At 30.3% G+C, this 18,430-nt stretch overlaps 1 protein-coding gene across 1 annotated transcript in view; it reads right to left on the reverse strand.

Moving 5' to 3' along the window:
• Nucleotides 1–838: 838 nt before the first annotated feature.
• The window catches only part of LOC113373589 (WAS/WASL-interacting protein family member 1-like), a 69,906-nt gene continuing 52,314 nt past the window's right edge, over nucleotides 839–18,430 (reverse strand). Inside the window, exons 4-10 of the mRNA XM_026613878.1 lie at nucleotides 10,397–10,472; nucleotides 3,311–3,530; nucleotides 2,923–3,078; nucleotides 2,187–2,663; nucleotides 1,836–2,060; nucleotides 1,466–1,707; nucleotides 839–1,051 (exon numbers count right to left, since the gene is read on the reverse strand). Coding sequence (XP_026469663.1) covers nucleotides 839–1,051; nucleotides 1,466–1,707; nucleotides 1,836–2,060; nucleotides 2,187–2,663; nucleotides 2,923–3,078; nucleotides 3,311–3,530; nucleotides 10,397–10,472 — 1,609 coding nt within the window. The remainder of the gene's footprint in view (nucleotides 1,052–1,465; nucleotides 1,708–1,835; nucleotides 2,061–2,186; nucleotides 2,664–2,922; nucleotides 3,079–3,310; nucleotides 3,531–10,396; nucleotides 10,473–18,430) is intronic.

The raw sequence follows: 18,430 nt of genomic DNA on the forward strand, positions 1-18,430 counted from the left end.
TGTAAAAGAGGAGCTTTATTTTTGGCATTATAAGAGAAAAATCATAATATTCATTGGCAGAGCCGGTCCTACCTTGAATGCAATGCATGCAAAAAATGCGGGCGCACGCCTTAGAGGGCGCCAAAACGAGATGTGGATATGAAATTTATAATATAGTTTTTTCAATATCATTCAAGAAATATATACTTTCCTTGCATTTTGCTAATCTATAGATAATATTTTTTAAAATACGTTAAAAATTTCACTTTAAAACAGCAAATGGGAAAGTAAAGATGAATACATACAATTCGTCCCTTACGATATCAATTAGAAGTTTACGATGCGATTTTGGATATTTTAAATAATGAAAAATTAAATTAAAATAATCCAATATGAAGTACCAGTACTATATTTAATAATGAAAGGCTACAATTTTTTTAATCTCGGATTTTCTCAATAGAATAAATTGCATAAAATCCTCAAAATAAATAAATAAAATGTTTTAAAACCCAAATATTAATAATACGCATGCTTTGGAAATAATTGAAATTTTAAGACCCGCGAATTGCCTCGACCTTCTGAATAATTTCAAAATCAATGTATTTTTGCGCTTTTAGTTTACATATATCTAATGTTTTGTGTACTAAATACAGAATTATTAAAAAGTGTTTTAAAAAATTAATGATGATTGCTTAAATTTTTGTATAATTTTAATGATGAACTTTTAAAACAGTTAAAATAATAGGGGGGGGGGGTAGCTAGAAAAACAATGGCATGCGGGCGCTGAGGACCCCAGGACCGGCCCTGTTCATTGGAATCTGAACATTTATAATGAGATCTGGTTTAAAAACAACTACAATTACCGTGTTTTTAACGCATGCATAGATGGCGATGTTCTATGCGGCGGCACCATCGGTGGCCTGTCAGGTACAGGTAATGTAGATACCTTCCCCGTCTTTCCAGATCGATTTTCAGTCAAGGATGTACCTTCCTCTTCTTCTTGTACTGGACTGGGCGGTAAAGGAGGAAACGCATCAGGTGATCCAATTGGAGTTGGAGGTAATGGAGGTAGCTGATCAAAACACAGATAGTTAACATATATGTAATGAATATAAAATTCATTTTTTAATTCCTTGATTATGAAGACATTTCTTCATATTCAAAATGGTTAGCTAGCACCCTATTATATTTTTACCGTATACTTTTAGAAATTGTATACATTCTGAAATCAGAACAAAGCGCAGTAATATTCTATTGAAAACCAGCATCAGTCATTTTAGTAATTGAGGATAGCATTGTCAAAACAAATATATGCAAATACATATGTACTTATATGAAGACGTGAATTATGTTTTATGTTTTCATGTTAATCATTTTAGTTAAAAAGAGACATTTTTTGTCGAAACATCTCACTTATTAGACAATCAATATAGTTTTGATTTCATAAATTATTTATTGACTTAAAATGAACACTTGTCAAACTAACATTTTGCAAAAGTAATTCCTTCGCGCTTTCACATCTCCTAGGACCCCTTGGTCCTCCTCTTGGAAGTTGTTCACCACGCAGCAAGGCGCTTATATTACTTTCGATTTCTCGTAGTGGCGGGTTTGCAGGAACAGGCGAAGGAGTATCCTCATCTCTCTGAAATGCGACAGGAGGTCTCGCTCTTCGTCTTCTTATCACATAAGTGCCTCGACCTGACCACGGCGTCGCGTCTGAACTGTCGCCTTAAAATCGTAATATATTTATTAGTTCACGTTTACATTATTCACAACTTTTTCAATCACAAAATAAAGCAAATGCATTTTGCAACATAACATCCTCATTGCATTACATGCGATGTAGAAAAACATACCAGTAGAGTCGACATCTGCTTGTGGCGAATCGGAAGGAGGTAACCCTGGTGAGTCAGGCGGTGCTGGCCAAACTTCTGGTGGTGAAGTTTGACACGGTGCTGTTGTAATTGTAGTTGCTATTGATCTACGAGATCTAACCACATTGCATTGTGAATCATCTAAAGGAACTTCCCACGCAATGCTGTTTCGCTTCACATTCCCTGAAATAAAATCTTTTTGAACAACTGCAAAGTTTTTTGAAAATACTTAAATATTAAAATTAATTGTTTTTGTTTCTTAAATATATATAGCTGTGTGTACATGATTATAGCGATATGAAATTTTTTTCTACCATTTAAATAATTACTAACCTGTAGCGGATTCCAGTTTCTCTACACCTTCCGTGAAATCCGAGAACGTTTTACTAACCGGAGGCTGCGGAGCCTTATATTTATTTCTAGTATTATTTTCCTTCTCAAGAGATGTCGACTTTTTCATTCCGTTTCTAACCAAATCACGATTATATCTATCATTTGGCACAATAAATGGTTTTTCAAATTTCGGAGATATAACTTGTGGAGAAATGATTCTGGGTGGCGATTCTTTCATTGGTGAATCTTTAGGTGTAGAAGAACATAAGGCCGAAAAATCAGCAAACGTTTTTGATCTACTTTGAGGATGATGCCGGTAAGGAGTTGGTGAAGATGAGGGCGTGGTTGAAGGTGTCGTTTCTAAAGGTGGTGGAGTGGTCATTTCCAGGGGAGGAGGTGGTGGTAACGAATCAGAACCTTCCAGAGAATCATCCGAAAAATCACCATCTGAATCAGTCGTAGATGCTCTCGGATTGACTGTAATGAAGTAAAAAGTTTAATACAAACTTCTCTTTTATAACCTTTTTTTATTATTCAATCATAACTTTAACTTCGCTTATTCTTCGTTCTAATTTCATGTTCATTTTGTTATAATTTCAAAAATCTATTGCCATAATATTACATAGTGGCTCATATTTAATTGAGGCCGTGTTTTTAATCTTTTAACACAATCAGATTGTCCCTACTTTAATTTTCGTTTATTAGTTGACATTTTAAAGTGTTATTTATGCAATACCTCTGCTAGAAAAGTTGCGTGTTGTCGGCATCGGTGGTGGTCTGCCATCAGCCCGAGGCGATGAAGGACTGTGCTGATTGACACCACGTCGCACTTCTCTGTGCCTTTCGCAACTGCCAGCCAATGTTTTGGGTAGAACGCGGCCTTCACGAGGCCCTTTAAGAAAATATCACATTTTAAACTATGATGCATGAATATGTTTTAAAATGGTATAATTTCTGTTCGCGGACAAATTAAAAACATGTCATTCAAAAATTCTTCAATGGGTCAGATTAAAACTATTTAGTTTTTAAAGAAAGAAGATAAATGAAAGTTGAAACAAATCTAGCAATTTTGGATCATTCCTCATTTTTATCCAAGAATGTATTATTTTTTATTATTTGCTCACCAGGGTAAATGGTAACGGGATGTTCATTGAAGGCGCCTAGTACAGGTGTCGGAGGTCCCCTTGGTACAGATGGTGGAGCGTCGCTAGGTCTCAGGCGCTCGCTCAGGACTGCAGCGTGCACCGCTGCTATACAAACTCCCAGAGCAGGCGGAGGCGCGCGTGTTGCCGGTAAACTATTGTAGGGATGTACAGCTGGTGCTTCGGAACACCGCACCTTGGGCTTGATAAAAAATACATCATAAATAGTTTTTAATAGTCTCAATAAGGCAAAGAATAAATTAATTTCGCATTGTTTGTGAGATAAATAACCAGCAAATTGTAAAATACTCTTCAATTAGCGGTATTATTTTAGATGGTTTAATAACGTGGTGAATTTACCGGGTTCATACAAGTGTATACATATGAAGATCCTTTCAGTCGGTATATGCCAGAGTTTAGTTTCGCCGAGATGAGTCGGAAACCTCGTTATGCGAACAACACGTTAGGGAAATATTCTGTGGGATACGGTTCTCATGTGGAAATAAGTGGGTATGTGCGGGACGTGTAAATATCATATCAGTTTATGTGGGATGCGTGCACTGGAAATTACGAATACCAGAAAAATAAAATATTATATATACATCTGTATATAACACTTTAATTATTAATAGATCAAATATGCGAATATTGTAAAAATTTAATCTAGAAACTAACATTGATTTTTTTATTTTGAGCTTCTGGCTCAAGATACCAATAAAACACGCATATATACTATATATTAAGCCAATTTTACATCACCGCGAGTTCAAAAGTTACCTAATTATAAGTTGTTCGTGTCATCTATTTTTGTCTACTTTCTCACCGCAGTGGTTAATCTCAGTTGTGATCATGCTCGTTTTTGTATTATATTTAGAATGTACGAGTCTATATGTCAACTCCAGAAATGCCGGAAGAGCGATGATCACAAGGCTAAACGATACTGGCAATTTTGTTCCAAGTCGTTGCTTTGACAAAACTCAATTAGAATGAATAGTACTACTTTATGTACAGAGAGTCGATATAAGTCGTTACGTTGTAATAGTTATAATTGTTCAAGGTCTATATAAATAATTTGAATATATTTTTTATTTAATATAAATAGAATTGCCGAGTATTAAATACCTGTATTAAAACGCCAACTTTTAATGGAACTTGCCAACACAAAGTTGTAGATTTTTTTAAAATAAATAAATAGATTTTTTTAAATGGATATAGATTAACAAAAAGGCTTAGAAACCTGGAGCAAATTTATCATTATTTTTTACTGTGGTTTTACGAATGTTATTTACGAATACGAACCAAAGTTTAAATGAACAATTTTAATAAAAATTAACCATAATCGAAAAATGGTCAAAGTTTTATCAATGTTTTGAGTTGCACATAGCACATAGTTTTCTAACTACATTGAATATTTTTTGTTTTTTTTTTATTTCAAGTTACGATAAATACTATCACCTCTTTTCGGCTTGGTGTCAACACTCTATATATTATCATCAAAATTAATAGAATTATTTATTACAATGAGTGGTTCTTGAATCACGAGCATAGAATTAGTTTTCAAACCTATGCCGTTTAGTATTGATTGAATATGACTGAAATTAGCTCACCAAGCTGGTGTTACAAGCAAACGAATAACTCAACCATACCGTATCATATTTCATTTTATGATTACACAGAAAATTGTAAATACATATGAGAATATAGTGAAAATCTATACGTTGTACAAAAACACTCTATCATAACTTTGCAACGATGAAAATATGATACTGCGTACTTATGTAATATACAGTGTGAAGAAGAATCCTTTGCGGAAACACTTTTGCCGCAGTGTAAATTAAATTACATTTACTCTAGTAGACCTTCTGATAGTATCCGAAAGGGTATAGTAGCACTAATGTTTGCTTTTGTCCTCCCGTCCTGAATAGACCTATATAGTCATGTTATAATAGTTTTCATCCACTTCAATTAACAATTAACTGTTAACAAACGCTACGTCACTCGCTTGCTCGTGTGCGAATTCACACATTTTGTTTGATCAATCTGATTGTTGATTGAAAAGTATCTGATTCCATTTAAAAAATCACAAAAAAACGCTATGTATACGCAACAGTACAATGATATAGTTAACATTGCAATTATCTTCAATTCAAATATTTATTTGGTACTTTGAATTCGACACCCCGCTCAAGTTTAGTAATGATGCAATAATCATTTAAATGGTAGTATTGTGCAAAAAAATCAAAATGATTCGTATTAATAACTTAATATATTGTGTAACAGACTAAATTATATTATTTTGTTCAGAAGTGTTTTTCAGGTTTCAGTTACGACATTAATCTGATTGAAAACGCGGTAGAAACTTTTACCAATTTCCGGAATGTATTATATACCAGAAAAACCTTCGTGTTTCATGCTTTTCGCTTTAAAATCTATTCAGTCTGAATAAAAATAATGTTTTCACTTTGATTAAAAATTATACACAATAATATTTTTCATAAATATGCATTGCTAAGTCTTAAGTTATTAATTAGAAATGTAATTGCTGGATTCTAGCTATTACATTTCTAGCATTATATTTAACAATTATTTAATTCTAAGGTTCTTTGGAATAGCCATCTCCTGGAAACTGTAATTGCATTGTAGTTTTACATTTTCTTTTGGTATTGTTAGACGTCTATGTTGAACAAAATATCGCATCTATATAGCAAAAAAAAATATTTTGTCAGAGTTACAAATAATATTAAATTACTGGGTTCATGAAAAGTATAATCATGGTTTTGAGATTTAATTATACTTAACTTTCAAGTTATTGCACTCTGGTTATTTTTAGATAATCTGATACTTATTAAGAAACAGAAAATTAGTATTGAGAAAATAAAAAAATACGAGTAAAATTACAGGCCTGCATTTAAAAACTGTTCTATAGTTTATTTACTTCGAAAGTAAAAAGTAAATTTTGAAAATAAAGGTTTTGTTAACCAGTTAACTATGATTGATGAAGATATAATACTTTAATGGATATTTGTCAAGCGTATAAAACATTGACCATTTGGCTTTCCATTTGAAATTAAAAAAAAAAACAAATTATCTTAAATGTTAGATTGTTTACAAAATTTTGAGGCTATGCTTTTATAAAATAAGTAGTTTTAAGTAAAATTTTACTTAAGACATTTTCTCTTTTTGCTTTTCCTCAATAATTATCCTTACTTTTTGTTCCATGGGCGCGACTCAGTTAACTGCTTACATTGATGTTACTAATTTCAATTGTAACTCTTTTTTCATTGTGTGTGATAAATTTGCAATATTATCCTACGCAATTTTCCAAAAAGCAATCGAAACTACTGAAACTTGCTTGTCAAAGCATCGAATTACTTTGTTTTTACTGTTGTCGCATGTAATCGAGTTCGTCTTTCATCAAACAGGTTCTGGTACAAAAGAAAAACATCAATTTCATTGGTTCGCATGGTACGATAATCTCTATTTGCGAATTGAGAGACGTCGAATAAACCTTTCCTGTCGTTTCGTACAATTTCCTGTGTCGCCCATGTGCGCCACAGTTGCAATGAAATCAGGCGTGATGAGCGCTCAGACCGAAAGCTGGTGAAGATACAAAAACTGAAATCGGATCTGAGTTTGATACAAAATTATACCAGCTATTATAATTAATATCTTTTATGCACCAATAACATCTGAAATTTGATTGATTTCTAATTATTTGTTAAATTATGTTTAATTTTTTATCTTTCATCTTAAATATGTAAAAGACCAGGGAGTCAACGAAAGGAATATCATGTTAACCAGTTAACTGTGATCGACCATTTCTTATTTAATTTGAAATTTTTGAAAAAAGCTAAATATATTCTTAAATGTCTTCTGAAGTTATGAAGAATATTTTGAGGTTTTGACTGTATAAAATAAGTAGTTTTAAGTGGCTTTTTACCTTATGGCAAGTTGCATGAACTTATCAAAATGTGAAAATGATATACCTAATCAATAGGAATTAAGATTTAGCTATTGAAATAATATTTGCCACTGTTCATTTTTAAATAGTTTCTGCTTTTCATCAAAAGCTGTTCCCAGCTTCTTACATTCATATGTATGTTCACATTTATTCCAAATCGGTGTTTTTTAAAAATGTTTAGATGACTGATGGTATGATTCACGTATCACATTAAATATTAATTAAAATATTTAATGTGATACGTGAATCATACCAAGCAAACAGTTAAAGTCTGTAAAGCAAAATGCTATTTGTATCTTTCCAAAAACTTTTAGTTGGTATGAATCAATTCGGGTAAAATTTTCACCAGCCATTTGTCTAATGTTGAAGTAATGTAGCGGACGGAGACACATGAAAGGCAACAAAACAGACTAGTTCCGAGACCCATTCGATTAGGTGAACACGACAAACTCATTTTTAATACTTCTACGAGCACGATAACAATTTCCTTAATTTGATTAAAGACTATAAATATATATGTATTATGTATATATATATATATATATATATATATATAATAATAATAAAAATAATAATAATAACAAATGAGCAAGTGAAAGAACACTACTGACCACGACCATGAAAAAGAAAGGAAACCGAATTGGGCCCATTCTGCATAAAAGGTGCCTCGTACAAAGCCTAACAACAAGGACTAAAAGGATTGCTAAGAAGAAGAATGCACATGGTTGATGGCTCACACAAGAAGAAAAAACACAGGAAACTGAAGTACAGGACCAGGAAGCATTGAAACAGAAGTTAGGATAAAAAATGCTTAAATGTATATAAAAAAGTAAGTAATGATAATAAAATGGGAATAATTAACAAGGAGGGGAAAGAGAATAATTGATTTATGGTGCTCTCACACCATGAACCTGCTTTCGGACAGACAACTATTTATTATAATAATAATTACTATAAATGACAAAATAAAATAGATATAAATCGTATTCATGATTTGAGAGTTTGTATAAGCCAAGATATCAACCTAATTTTAGGATACTATATAATTTTTATTTTAAATATTACCTTTCTAGCTCTAATATTTGAGCTAGATTGTTGGAACCTTGGAACTATGCAATTTGGGCGAGGTCATTTTGAATTCAGTATGTGTGATTATGTTGAATATTCACAACTTTTGCATGGATAAATAGACAACGGAGAAATTACTTTGAAATTGTTTGAAGCAACTCAAGTGTTAGCTTTGGAACTATCGTCTATGAATTTGTTTGGTGTTCGACCAAATTAACTATAAAGTTTAAACTTGATTTAAATTTATGTATTGAATTTTCGCTAAATATTCAGTGAATATATAGAACTACTTGCGATTAAAAGTTGCATATTTCTAATTTTTAAGTCGATATCCCAGGTGAAATCTAGAATATACTTAAGACTATCGAATAAAATCTCATTTTCCCCTTGTTTTACGTTTCATTTCTCGGTTAGCTTAAAATAAAGTTATTTCTCTAATTTTAATACTCTGGTTATTATTTTAAATAGTACAAAATAAAGTCATTGACCAAAGCACCTCTTGAAATCAACAAACCGCAATAAAAGATTTACAAAACCCGGATCCGAACGATTTTCATGCATTTCCATTGGCTAGCTTGCAAAGGCATATAACGAATGCGCACGTAATGCAATTTATGATTGCGTTATATCGGTTTGTTAGTGAAACATCTCCCCAACGAGGGTTTGTAAACCTTTTCCAGTAAAATATTCGACTTGAACGTGACATGGCACTAAAATACTAACATTTAGCCAAGATTTTAAGGCAACTACCTCTATTCTCATGAAAACATCTTTCACTTGTTAATTTTCCGAAAAAACCTAAGTATGTGCAAATAGTTGCAGGTAAACTTTGATGTTTTAAAACCCAAATATGATTTTCTTTGTTATTGATGACAAATTTTATAAAAAATATAAAAACTCAAAGGTTCACAGCGTCCCCAAATATGTAATTTGTTTCCAGAGATTTTTTTTTCTAAAATAATCACTTGAAAGTTGTATACTAAGAGCAAATGCCCTAGGTGCCCTAGGGCACCACTACCCATTATTATTATTATATATACAAAAAATGTATATATATACATATACATACATATATACGATATATGTATACGATATATATATGCATTATATCTATTCAATTCATGCAATCATGCAAGTAATTCAAATCGAATCAGGATTATAAATTATATTCAAACTTTTATTATTTTAAACATAAATTCTTTATTACCGCGTGTTTTATTTAAATGAGTGCAAAAATCCAGATGTCTAGGCACTAAAATATAAATAAAAAACAGAACACACGACAAGAAAGAAGGTAATGCAGAAACAATACGATTTCAAGGCTATAAAATGCAAATAATATTTGAATTGGCTATAAACAGCAAAATCCGCTAAGGATTTTAGAACCGAGGCTCAACACTCGAAGAGGGTTAAAATCTGATTATGAATCTGGGTCGAACGATACGATAGCTAAGATTATCTTATTTATTGTTAAAAGGACACGGGTTGTTTATGGAAAGGACTAGAATAATATATAATCGTGTATAGATTTCGAACACGACAATTGTACCCACAATTTGGATACTGATCCGGAAATTTGCATAGGTTTATAATATTTTATATATTCGATAACCTGAAGATTTGAAGACAAGCAGAAAATACTCGGATGATCATTAGATTATAAATATATTCAACTCAAAATCAAAATCTGATTTTTAACTTCTTTGTAATCACGAGTTCCGAGTTTATTACTGCGCTCCAGACATTTTTACTTGAAAATATAAATTAATAATATATTTCGAAGTAAAAATAGTCATTACATCAAATTAAAAATATAACATAAATATTACATAAATTGTGATAATAGACAGGCCAATCATTGGGCAGCCTTTTAAAAAGAGACGATTGTTAAAGAGAAGTATTATCATAATAACATCTCATAGAATTGTTGACTTATGATAGCTGTTTAAAAATAAGGAAGAATATATTATTAAATTCAAGGGATGTAAAAGCAAGTTTCTGAAAATTTGTTTTTGTTTTGAAGATATTCAATTACTTACCAAAGTTGCTTGTTGTGCAGGAGGTGCATTTTGTGCTGGAGGTATACTGTTCAGACTGTCTGGGTAATTAGGTGACCTGAAATTTGTATTATTTTTTAGTTTTTGAATAAATCAGATGATCATATGCTAAAATCAATAAATAGATATGAATCGAATATATCCTGCATTAATGTAGGATTATTCAAGGAAAATCTTAGCCTTATAGTATCAGTATTGATATTGTTCTTAGATTTCTCATATTATAGTATTTATGAACATCAAATCAATTATTATAATTAGTAAGCATCGCAATGACTTACAAGTGCTATCACTTATTATTTAAGAAAAAAATTAACCTTAAGTGTTAGTGTTGATATTGTTTTCACTTTCATATATATATATAATATTGATAAGCATAAAAAAATATTACAATTAGTCGTAATCCCTTATGAGTACATATTTCGCGACCTGCATTGGTAAAACACTGCCTTTATTTAAATGTAAAAGCTGAATAGTTTTAAATAAAATTTTTGTTTATTTGTGGATTATAAGAAATAAGCATGTGATTATATCATTTAGACAAAAACGTTGTATAAAACTTTGCTCGAAACCAAGACCTACACATGGTTTTGATCCACGCTTGAGATACAAAACTCTCTTAAGTCTTAACTATTAATGAGTTACACCGATAGTTTAATTGCTTCCCATTTAAAACTTTGCAAATTGTAATACAAGCAGATCATCACTTTGCACATGTGTAGGATTATTCCATGATAAGGCTAAAGTTTGATACGCAAAACCACCTAAAGAAAATTAAAAAAAATGCATGGAAACACAAGTTTACTTCTAATTGTGATTATATATTTTGTCAAAGGTTTTGGATGTTAGCTGTAGTTTATTTATACTTCGTAGATAATACATTTAATATTTTATATTTTATCTATGATATTTTATAATATATATGCTGTTCCTTACGCAATGCAATCAATAACAGAACACGTACAATGGACAGGTTAGTATAAATGGATTTTACGTGTATGGAGAGCTTGATTCAGAACAACTATACCCAACAATAGACGGTTTAATAAATATTTGATATGGCCTCGTATTCCCAGACCTGTCAGAAAAAAATAAGGAAACTGAATTATAATACTGTACCGATTTTTAAATATATTTATTTCCTGATATTTATGTTCAAAACAGCCGCTCTTTGATAAGATTGTAGATCGTAGATCTATGTTTTGTGATTTTCATATCGATAAATTAAGTAATCATTTTTACACAAATATCGCCAGTACCGAGTATTTAAGGGCGTGGACAGAGATTTTTCAATTTTATTGAGCATTGACCACCGCTATTACTTGTGGTTCAGAGAGTGTAATTCATAGTCAATTTTAATAAGTAATATTATTGTGAAGTAAATATGTGGATTTGAAAAATTTTATATTCAGGAGGAGCATCACATTTCAAATTTATTCGGTGATATAAATTTTAATATTTACTTTGTAAATTAGTTAATATTATATATATATATATATATATATAAATTTTAATAGTTTAAAGTGCCATATATTTTAGTTATCAGTTCACTATATTTTATATGAAAACAGTAAAGAGTGTGATAGTTTTTAGGTGATGTATCGTATTGTGTTTGTGAGTTTACATAATAATCAGTCAGAGAAACTAACATGTTTTTCGGAAGCATAGCTACAAAAATAATAAAAGATCAAAAAATACTAATCAATTATGCGAACTAGAAGTGATAACTACTAGATTGCCTTCTAGCAACCTTCTGTTAAAATAACAAAATAATTCTTGGAAGTTTTCACTGTCGACAAACTATGATTCAAATAAAAAATAAAAACATTATGCATTTATTTAGCTTCATATGCTTCATACTAGTAAAAAGGAATCAATAGGAATTGTCATTAGTAGAATTCAGCTAAATCAGCTGGAGAGTATCTTACACCTGAATGAGGTTGGTGCAATATTTTTCCTAATGAATAATTTGCGCCTTCAAATTTAAATCAAATTTGCTATTAGAAATGTAGTGTGATGTTCTAATGATTAGTATTGTCTTTAAAAACACACTAATTGCCAAGGCAAACATTTGCACCTGCTACTTTGTTGGTTTTTGAACGCGTTTCACGTCTTGCTCGTTGTTTACATTTGGAAAGTAAACATGGAGTATATTGATCCTGTAAATGTATAGGGAATTACATGAGATTTACAATTAAATTTAGTCTAATGAGTAACTACAAATGCTATGAAATTTATGTTGCATCTAGACAAGGACTATAATGTTCATTTTATAACTACAAAGATTTGGTAAATCAAGAAGAATATATATCATCTATTAACTATAAGTCTCAAAGACAGGGTTAATAAAATCGGAGTATTGTTATTGGAGTAAACTGGTTTTATATACTATGTAGTTTGAATCGAAATCGGGTATTGATTTCTTAAAATTTAATTAATTGACGAATAAAACCTTTAAACACACATTTTTTACATTTAAACTATGTGAAGAAGTATATTTGATCTTGCCTTATAATCAATGATTGTGTCAGTTAGTAGCTGTCTAACAATTTTCAAAATTTATCTAAATGTTCGAAACTGCATATAACCAAATTAATAAGTAATAATCATATAGCTTATCATCATTATAAATTATAGTTGAAAAATAGATTTCTGTATACGAAACTCAATATAACAATGTATTCTCATATAAATGTTTACACTATGGAAATACATTATTATTTTAACAGCATATTCCAACCGCGTTGTTTACTTTAAAATTTAAAGAATCATTCTGAAAATTGCTACAGCAGCATTTAACATAAAATCTGAGTTCAACATAAATACTATAAAATAAAAATCGAGCGCGATATAAAATAAATCGTTTTCCATTATGGTATTTTTACTTCTTAAAGGATGATAGATGCATTTGTTTTGAAACGCAGATATATTTTAAATCAGATAAATATATCATAAAATGATGATTTCAAGATCTAATTCATTCTCGTATATTTATCATTATATATATTCCGATTGTACTACATATCTGGTATATGTTCAATCTTTTCTGAGACAAGTTTATTATGACTTATTTTTAATAAAACCCGAAAATGTAGGTCGGCATTATTTTGGAGGCATTTCATTTTTGATAAGCTTTAGAGCTTATCTCGCGTAAGTGCCTTTCTGAGTCGCAAACGTGAGTGAGGTGTGATATAGGACATTGTTAACGAGAGTTATGTGTAACTTTGAGTCATATATTCAAGGTAATTTCCGCCATGGACTGTTGAAACTCATAAACCTAAGGCAAATGAACAATTTATTCAAATGCAGGTTGACTTCTTTTTATTCAAATACATACTTGATTGGTTTTTGAACATACGCCGAATTCTAAGTAGATTTTGGAAAATTATCTGGCAATCTACTTAACCAGATTGAAGTTGCAAATTGCTTGTTTATTTGGAATACATAGTAATATTGTGCAATAAAATCATTTAACAGTAACGTGTGATTGAAAACAAAATAAATTTCTTCATGAATAATTATATGGCACGTTTTTTGAGTAAATATTGTGTAATTGTTATGTTTTTTTCTTTGTTGAATTGAATGTTCTGAAAAGTAAAAGCAAATAGTGTGCACGTGCATGAAGGGTTATTAATTTTAGTCAAGTTAAGTTTTAGGAAATAGTTTTTTTCATATTTTTAAAGTTTAACTATTCAAGAATATGTGTGTAAATGCATTTTCAAAAATTCAAATTATTAATGTTTCTTTTGACCACGATAATCCTTTTATGTTTCCTTGCTCCGCGAAACCTTAAGGGGTACAACTAGTGTGAAATTTTAAAAAAATCGAATTTTCAATTTTATCATATTTCGTTATACATTTAAAAATAACATACCAAAATTTTAAATCGATATCTTAAATAGTTTTTCAGTAACAGCCATTTAAAAAGTATGTATATATATATAGTATATAGTATAACGATCATTTTATCTTTAAAAGCGTTTTTCTCGAAACAGCATTTTCCGAATTTACTGCAGCGATTACTCAAAAACAAATGATCCGATCACTATCAATTTTTTTTACATTTTCTATATATAGTTCCCCGTAAAATGAACAATCGATTTTTTGATCGGATCAAAAATCGAATTTTGGCAATCCAAAAACGACCAAAATTTTGAGTAAAATTCGACTTTTTTTTAAACGCTGCCATTTTGTCAATTTTTGATTTTTTTCTCGTAGTTCATTTTACAGACAATATTATCTAGTTTAATGAGATTTTTCTTTTTAAATTTCATCCACGTAGAAGGCCGGAATCACTGAAGCAGTGAAGAGCCTTTTTTTCGCGCCGTTGGAGATCGACGAAAACTTAAAAAATATTAATTTTTTTTCTTCAAAAATTTTACTATGTATTCTTAAAACATGTGTAAATATATTCTTAAAATTTTGAAATGATTCATAAAGTATTTTTTTTAATATAAATTTCCAAAAATCACCTTTATTTATGCGGTTACACTAGTTGTGCCCCTAAAACCCGTTTTTCTCGAAACCATGCATCTTTTTCCATACGATACCCACGATTTCTGAACTTCTACTAGACCGATTTACTTGAAATTTTCTTCTTTATAAACTTCTCATCAGTATGAACCACGCTCACCCTTTTTTACGGCTTTTAAAAATTTTAAGAATATCAAAAAAGTAGTAAACAAATATTTGATATTCAGACTCGCCAAAATATTTGATTTTTGAGATTTTTTTTTAAATTGTCTATATTAATAATAAATTTTTTGACCGGAATATTAATAATATATTTTTTGACTGGATTGTTTTTCTGTATTGTTAAAACAATAATGAAAAACTTATAGAAAGTAAAAATTGGCTTGCGCTTCTTTTACTGCGTTTCAAAAATTACATAAAATTCATTTCTCTGGACTAAAATACCCCGTTAAGTCTGCCATATGCGTTATTTGTATAACAAGCATGATAATTTAGGCTAATATAGATCTGAATAGTTTTTTCACCGCATTTTCCTCATTATCTTTCGATATTTTTGTTTTCAACTTTTTGTATTCTTGATCATTTTCTTCTGATCTATTCCTAGTATCAATTTAATAATATTACTTTTTTTTAATTACAATATTTATTACAACTGTTAAATTTAGAAATAATGATAAACAATAACATAAATTTAAATAAATAAGAGTACAAAGGATAGAATTCACATTAAAATGATATCCGTAGTATGATGATTTAATATAGAATAAAAGCAAAAAATGATAAAAATAAAATTAATAAATAAGATAAATAAAAAGTGGAATTAAAACAATAAGTGATAGACAATAATAAATATAACAAAATAACAATATTGGAAATAATAATATAATAATATATTATATATTATTTTAATATAATAATAATATTAATTTAATAATATAATAATAATATAATAATGATATTAATAATAATGTTAGCGTTTACAAATGACTATTTATGAGATTATTGGAAAATTTTCGTTTTAGCCTGGTTGGGCGCGCTTCTGAGAATACTTTCAGTGCCAAGTAATTTGGGTGTTTGTCAATTCTTCTATATTTTTCTTATTTTTGTTGCAATTTTTCATATTAATAATGATACTAGCATTTACAAAACGAGTACCGACTTTTGGTCTATTCTACTCTTGGGGTATCCAATTCTTCTATATTTTTCTGATTTTTGTTGAATTTCATTCATATTAATAATATCACTAACATTCACAAAACGAGTACCGACTTTTGGTCTATTCTACTCTTTGTGTATCCCGCGATCCAGCCCGTGTTAGCTCCCCGCGCCTACCGCGCTTGTTACGCAATAACACGGCGCAATGTAGCTGGCACGGCGCGGCGAGCCAATTACACATTCCGCGTGCAAAGATCCTGCGAGAGTTTCGAAACGCGTTGACTGACTCAGCCATTGAAATCCGTCTCTATTGATATTGTTCAAATCGGTAGATAGGATAGTTCACCGGTGACGACTTCAATTAAATGATGGTATCAAACGGGATAATAGACAGGGATAATAGAAATATGAGTATTGTTTTTTAGGTGATCTTCGGTTTTATATCATTGCAGGAGAAATGTGGACAAAATGACATGTATGGACAAAATGACACAGTGGTCTTATTTCAAAATCAGCCAGTTTTTGTAAAATTTCCCCGATTGCGTAAGAAAGCCTTAGTCACAATCCTGATTGATGGTAATTAGTTCAAACGTGTATCCCGCCTTCAAGGTTGATGTGCTCATGTTTTTGAGAACTTATTTATTGATATTTGTAATTTTTTTAAATCATTGAACTTATACCAGTACTTAGAAATTTTGATTAATTTTATTGCACTTATTGAGTGTTTGATGGAATTTTGTTTATCTTCGGACAAAATGACACAATGAACAAATATAATTAGTAGGGTAGAACGGGGCTAGTTGAGCATAGGGGCAAGTTGAGCAATCGAAATATCTCGAAAACTATTCACCGTCTGTTTATTCTGAGACCAAAAAGTAAAAAAGTAATTCATCACGAGTTTTCGTCTGGTTTAGTCAAATGTTATTTATTTTTGATCAGGTAAATGTTATTCTTCCATATAATTATAGTACTTTTAATATGCACAGAGATTCTGGGTATAATTCTCACGGTTTTTTTATAAACTCACTTTTATTTTGAAATTCCGAGTTGGGGTCAGTTGAGCATAGTTGCTAAACTTGTTCTGTATTATTTTAAGAAACAATGATTTTAAATGAAAATACTGAATAAAATTGAAAATAATTCCTAAGATACGATATTGTTTTGTTGATTCTACTTTTCGTTAATTATTCAAAGAAAACTACTATAAGTTTTGTTTTCTCTGTCAATGAAGACTATAAATATAGAACTGGTTATTAAAAACTTATTTTATTTCATCACTAATCGACATTGAACCTGTGATTTCATTATACGTTCTTAGTGCTCAACTTGCCCTACCTATGGGGTACATTGAGCATACTTGACTTTTTGCATTTAAACAGCTGTAGCTTTTATTACCAAAAAATAGAATTAACACTTTTGTTAAGTGATAAACAACAAATCTATTAAGTCGTATAGTAATTTATTGAGACTTTTCGTTGAGGTGCTACATCCGTTTAAGTAAAAATTTGCTCAACTAGCCCCGCCCTACCCTACTATTGCGCTAGAACGACATGATTGCTCAATCGCGAACAAGAAAAATTAAATTGAAACCTGATAAAGATGATTTACTTTTAACTTCTACACTAACTACATCTAAAAATAATCTTAAGCATCGACAAATAAAGAGACCTCCTGATCCTGGCGAAGGTTGGTTACGATGTATGACTTTTCACCATTGGGATCATGCGTCATTTGCTGATGTTCCAAAAAGGACCAACTAATTTATTTGTGAACTGTTTTCTAAAAGATTAGCATCTCATTATGTCCTTACACTATATGTGGGCAAAATGATTTTTGTAATTAGTTGAATTGATTATGTCACTGCCAGTCAATGAGTTAAGTATAAGTAAATCGATTGAAACTGATCGTAATATCATAAAATAAATAAATATCACTGAAAAGTTATATTTTTAAATCAGGTTCCAGTACGGATTTCTTCAAAAGTGTACCTTGAAATTTGTAAATAAAAGGCTTGAATTTTATGCTTTATAAGGAAAGCATATTGATTTTGTCTTATAATCGTCGATTCCAGCATCAGTTTGTTGTTCGTTATATACTAAAACATAAACCTAATTTTATGTTATGCAATAATTTTAATTTTTATGAAGTTTTAAGTCATTTGAAGCTGCTTTTTATCAAAATTTTGATTCAGTGTTCAAAACTGCGGAAAATCGAATGCGGCTATATATATTCCAAATTGATTCTCATTCTAATTTTTTGTATGTAGCACAAACTCGAAGTTTTCCAATAGATTTAATTTGATGTTTGGATCATTAAGACAATATAGCCAGAAAAAAATACTTAACGAAGAGGAAGTGAGTCTCTTCGAGGCCTGAAAGAGAAGCAATT

The sequence above is a fragment of the Ctenocephalides felis genome, unplaced genomic scaffold (genome assembly GCF_003426905.1).
Source record: "Ctenocephalides felis isolate EL2017-DRISC unplaced genomic scaffold, ASM342690v1 CF-g0.4_SCAFFOLD_01604, whole genome shotgun sequence".
Classification (NCBI taxonomy): Eukaryota; Metazoa; Arthropoda; class Insecta; order Siphonaptera; family Pulicidae; genus Ctenocephalides; species Ctenocephalides felis.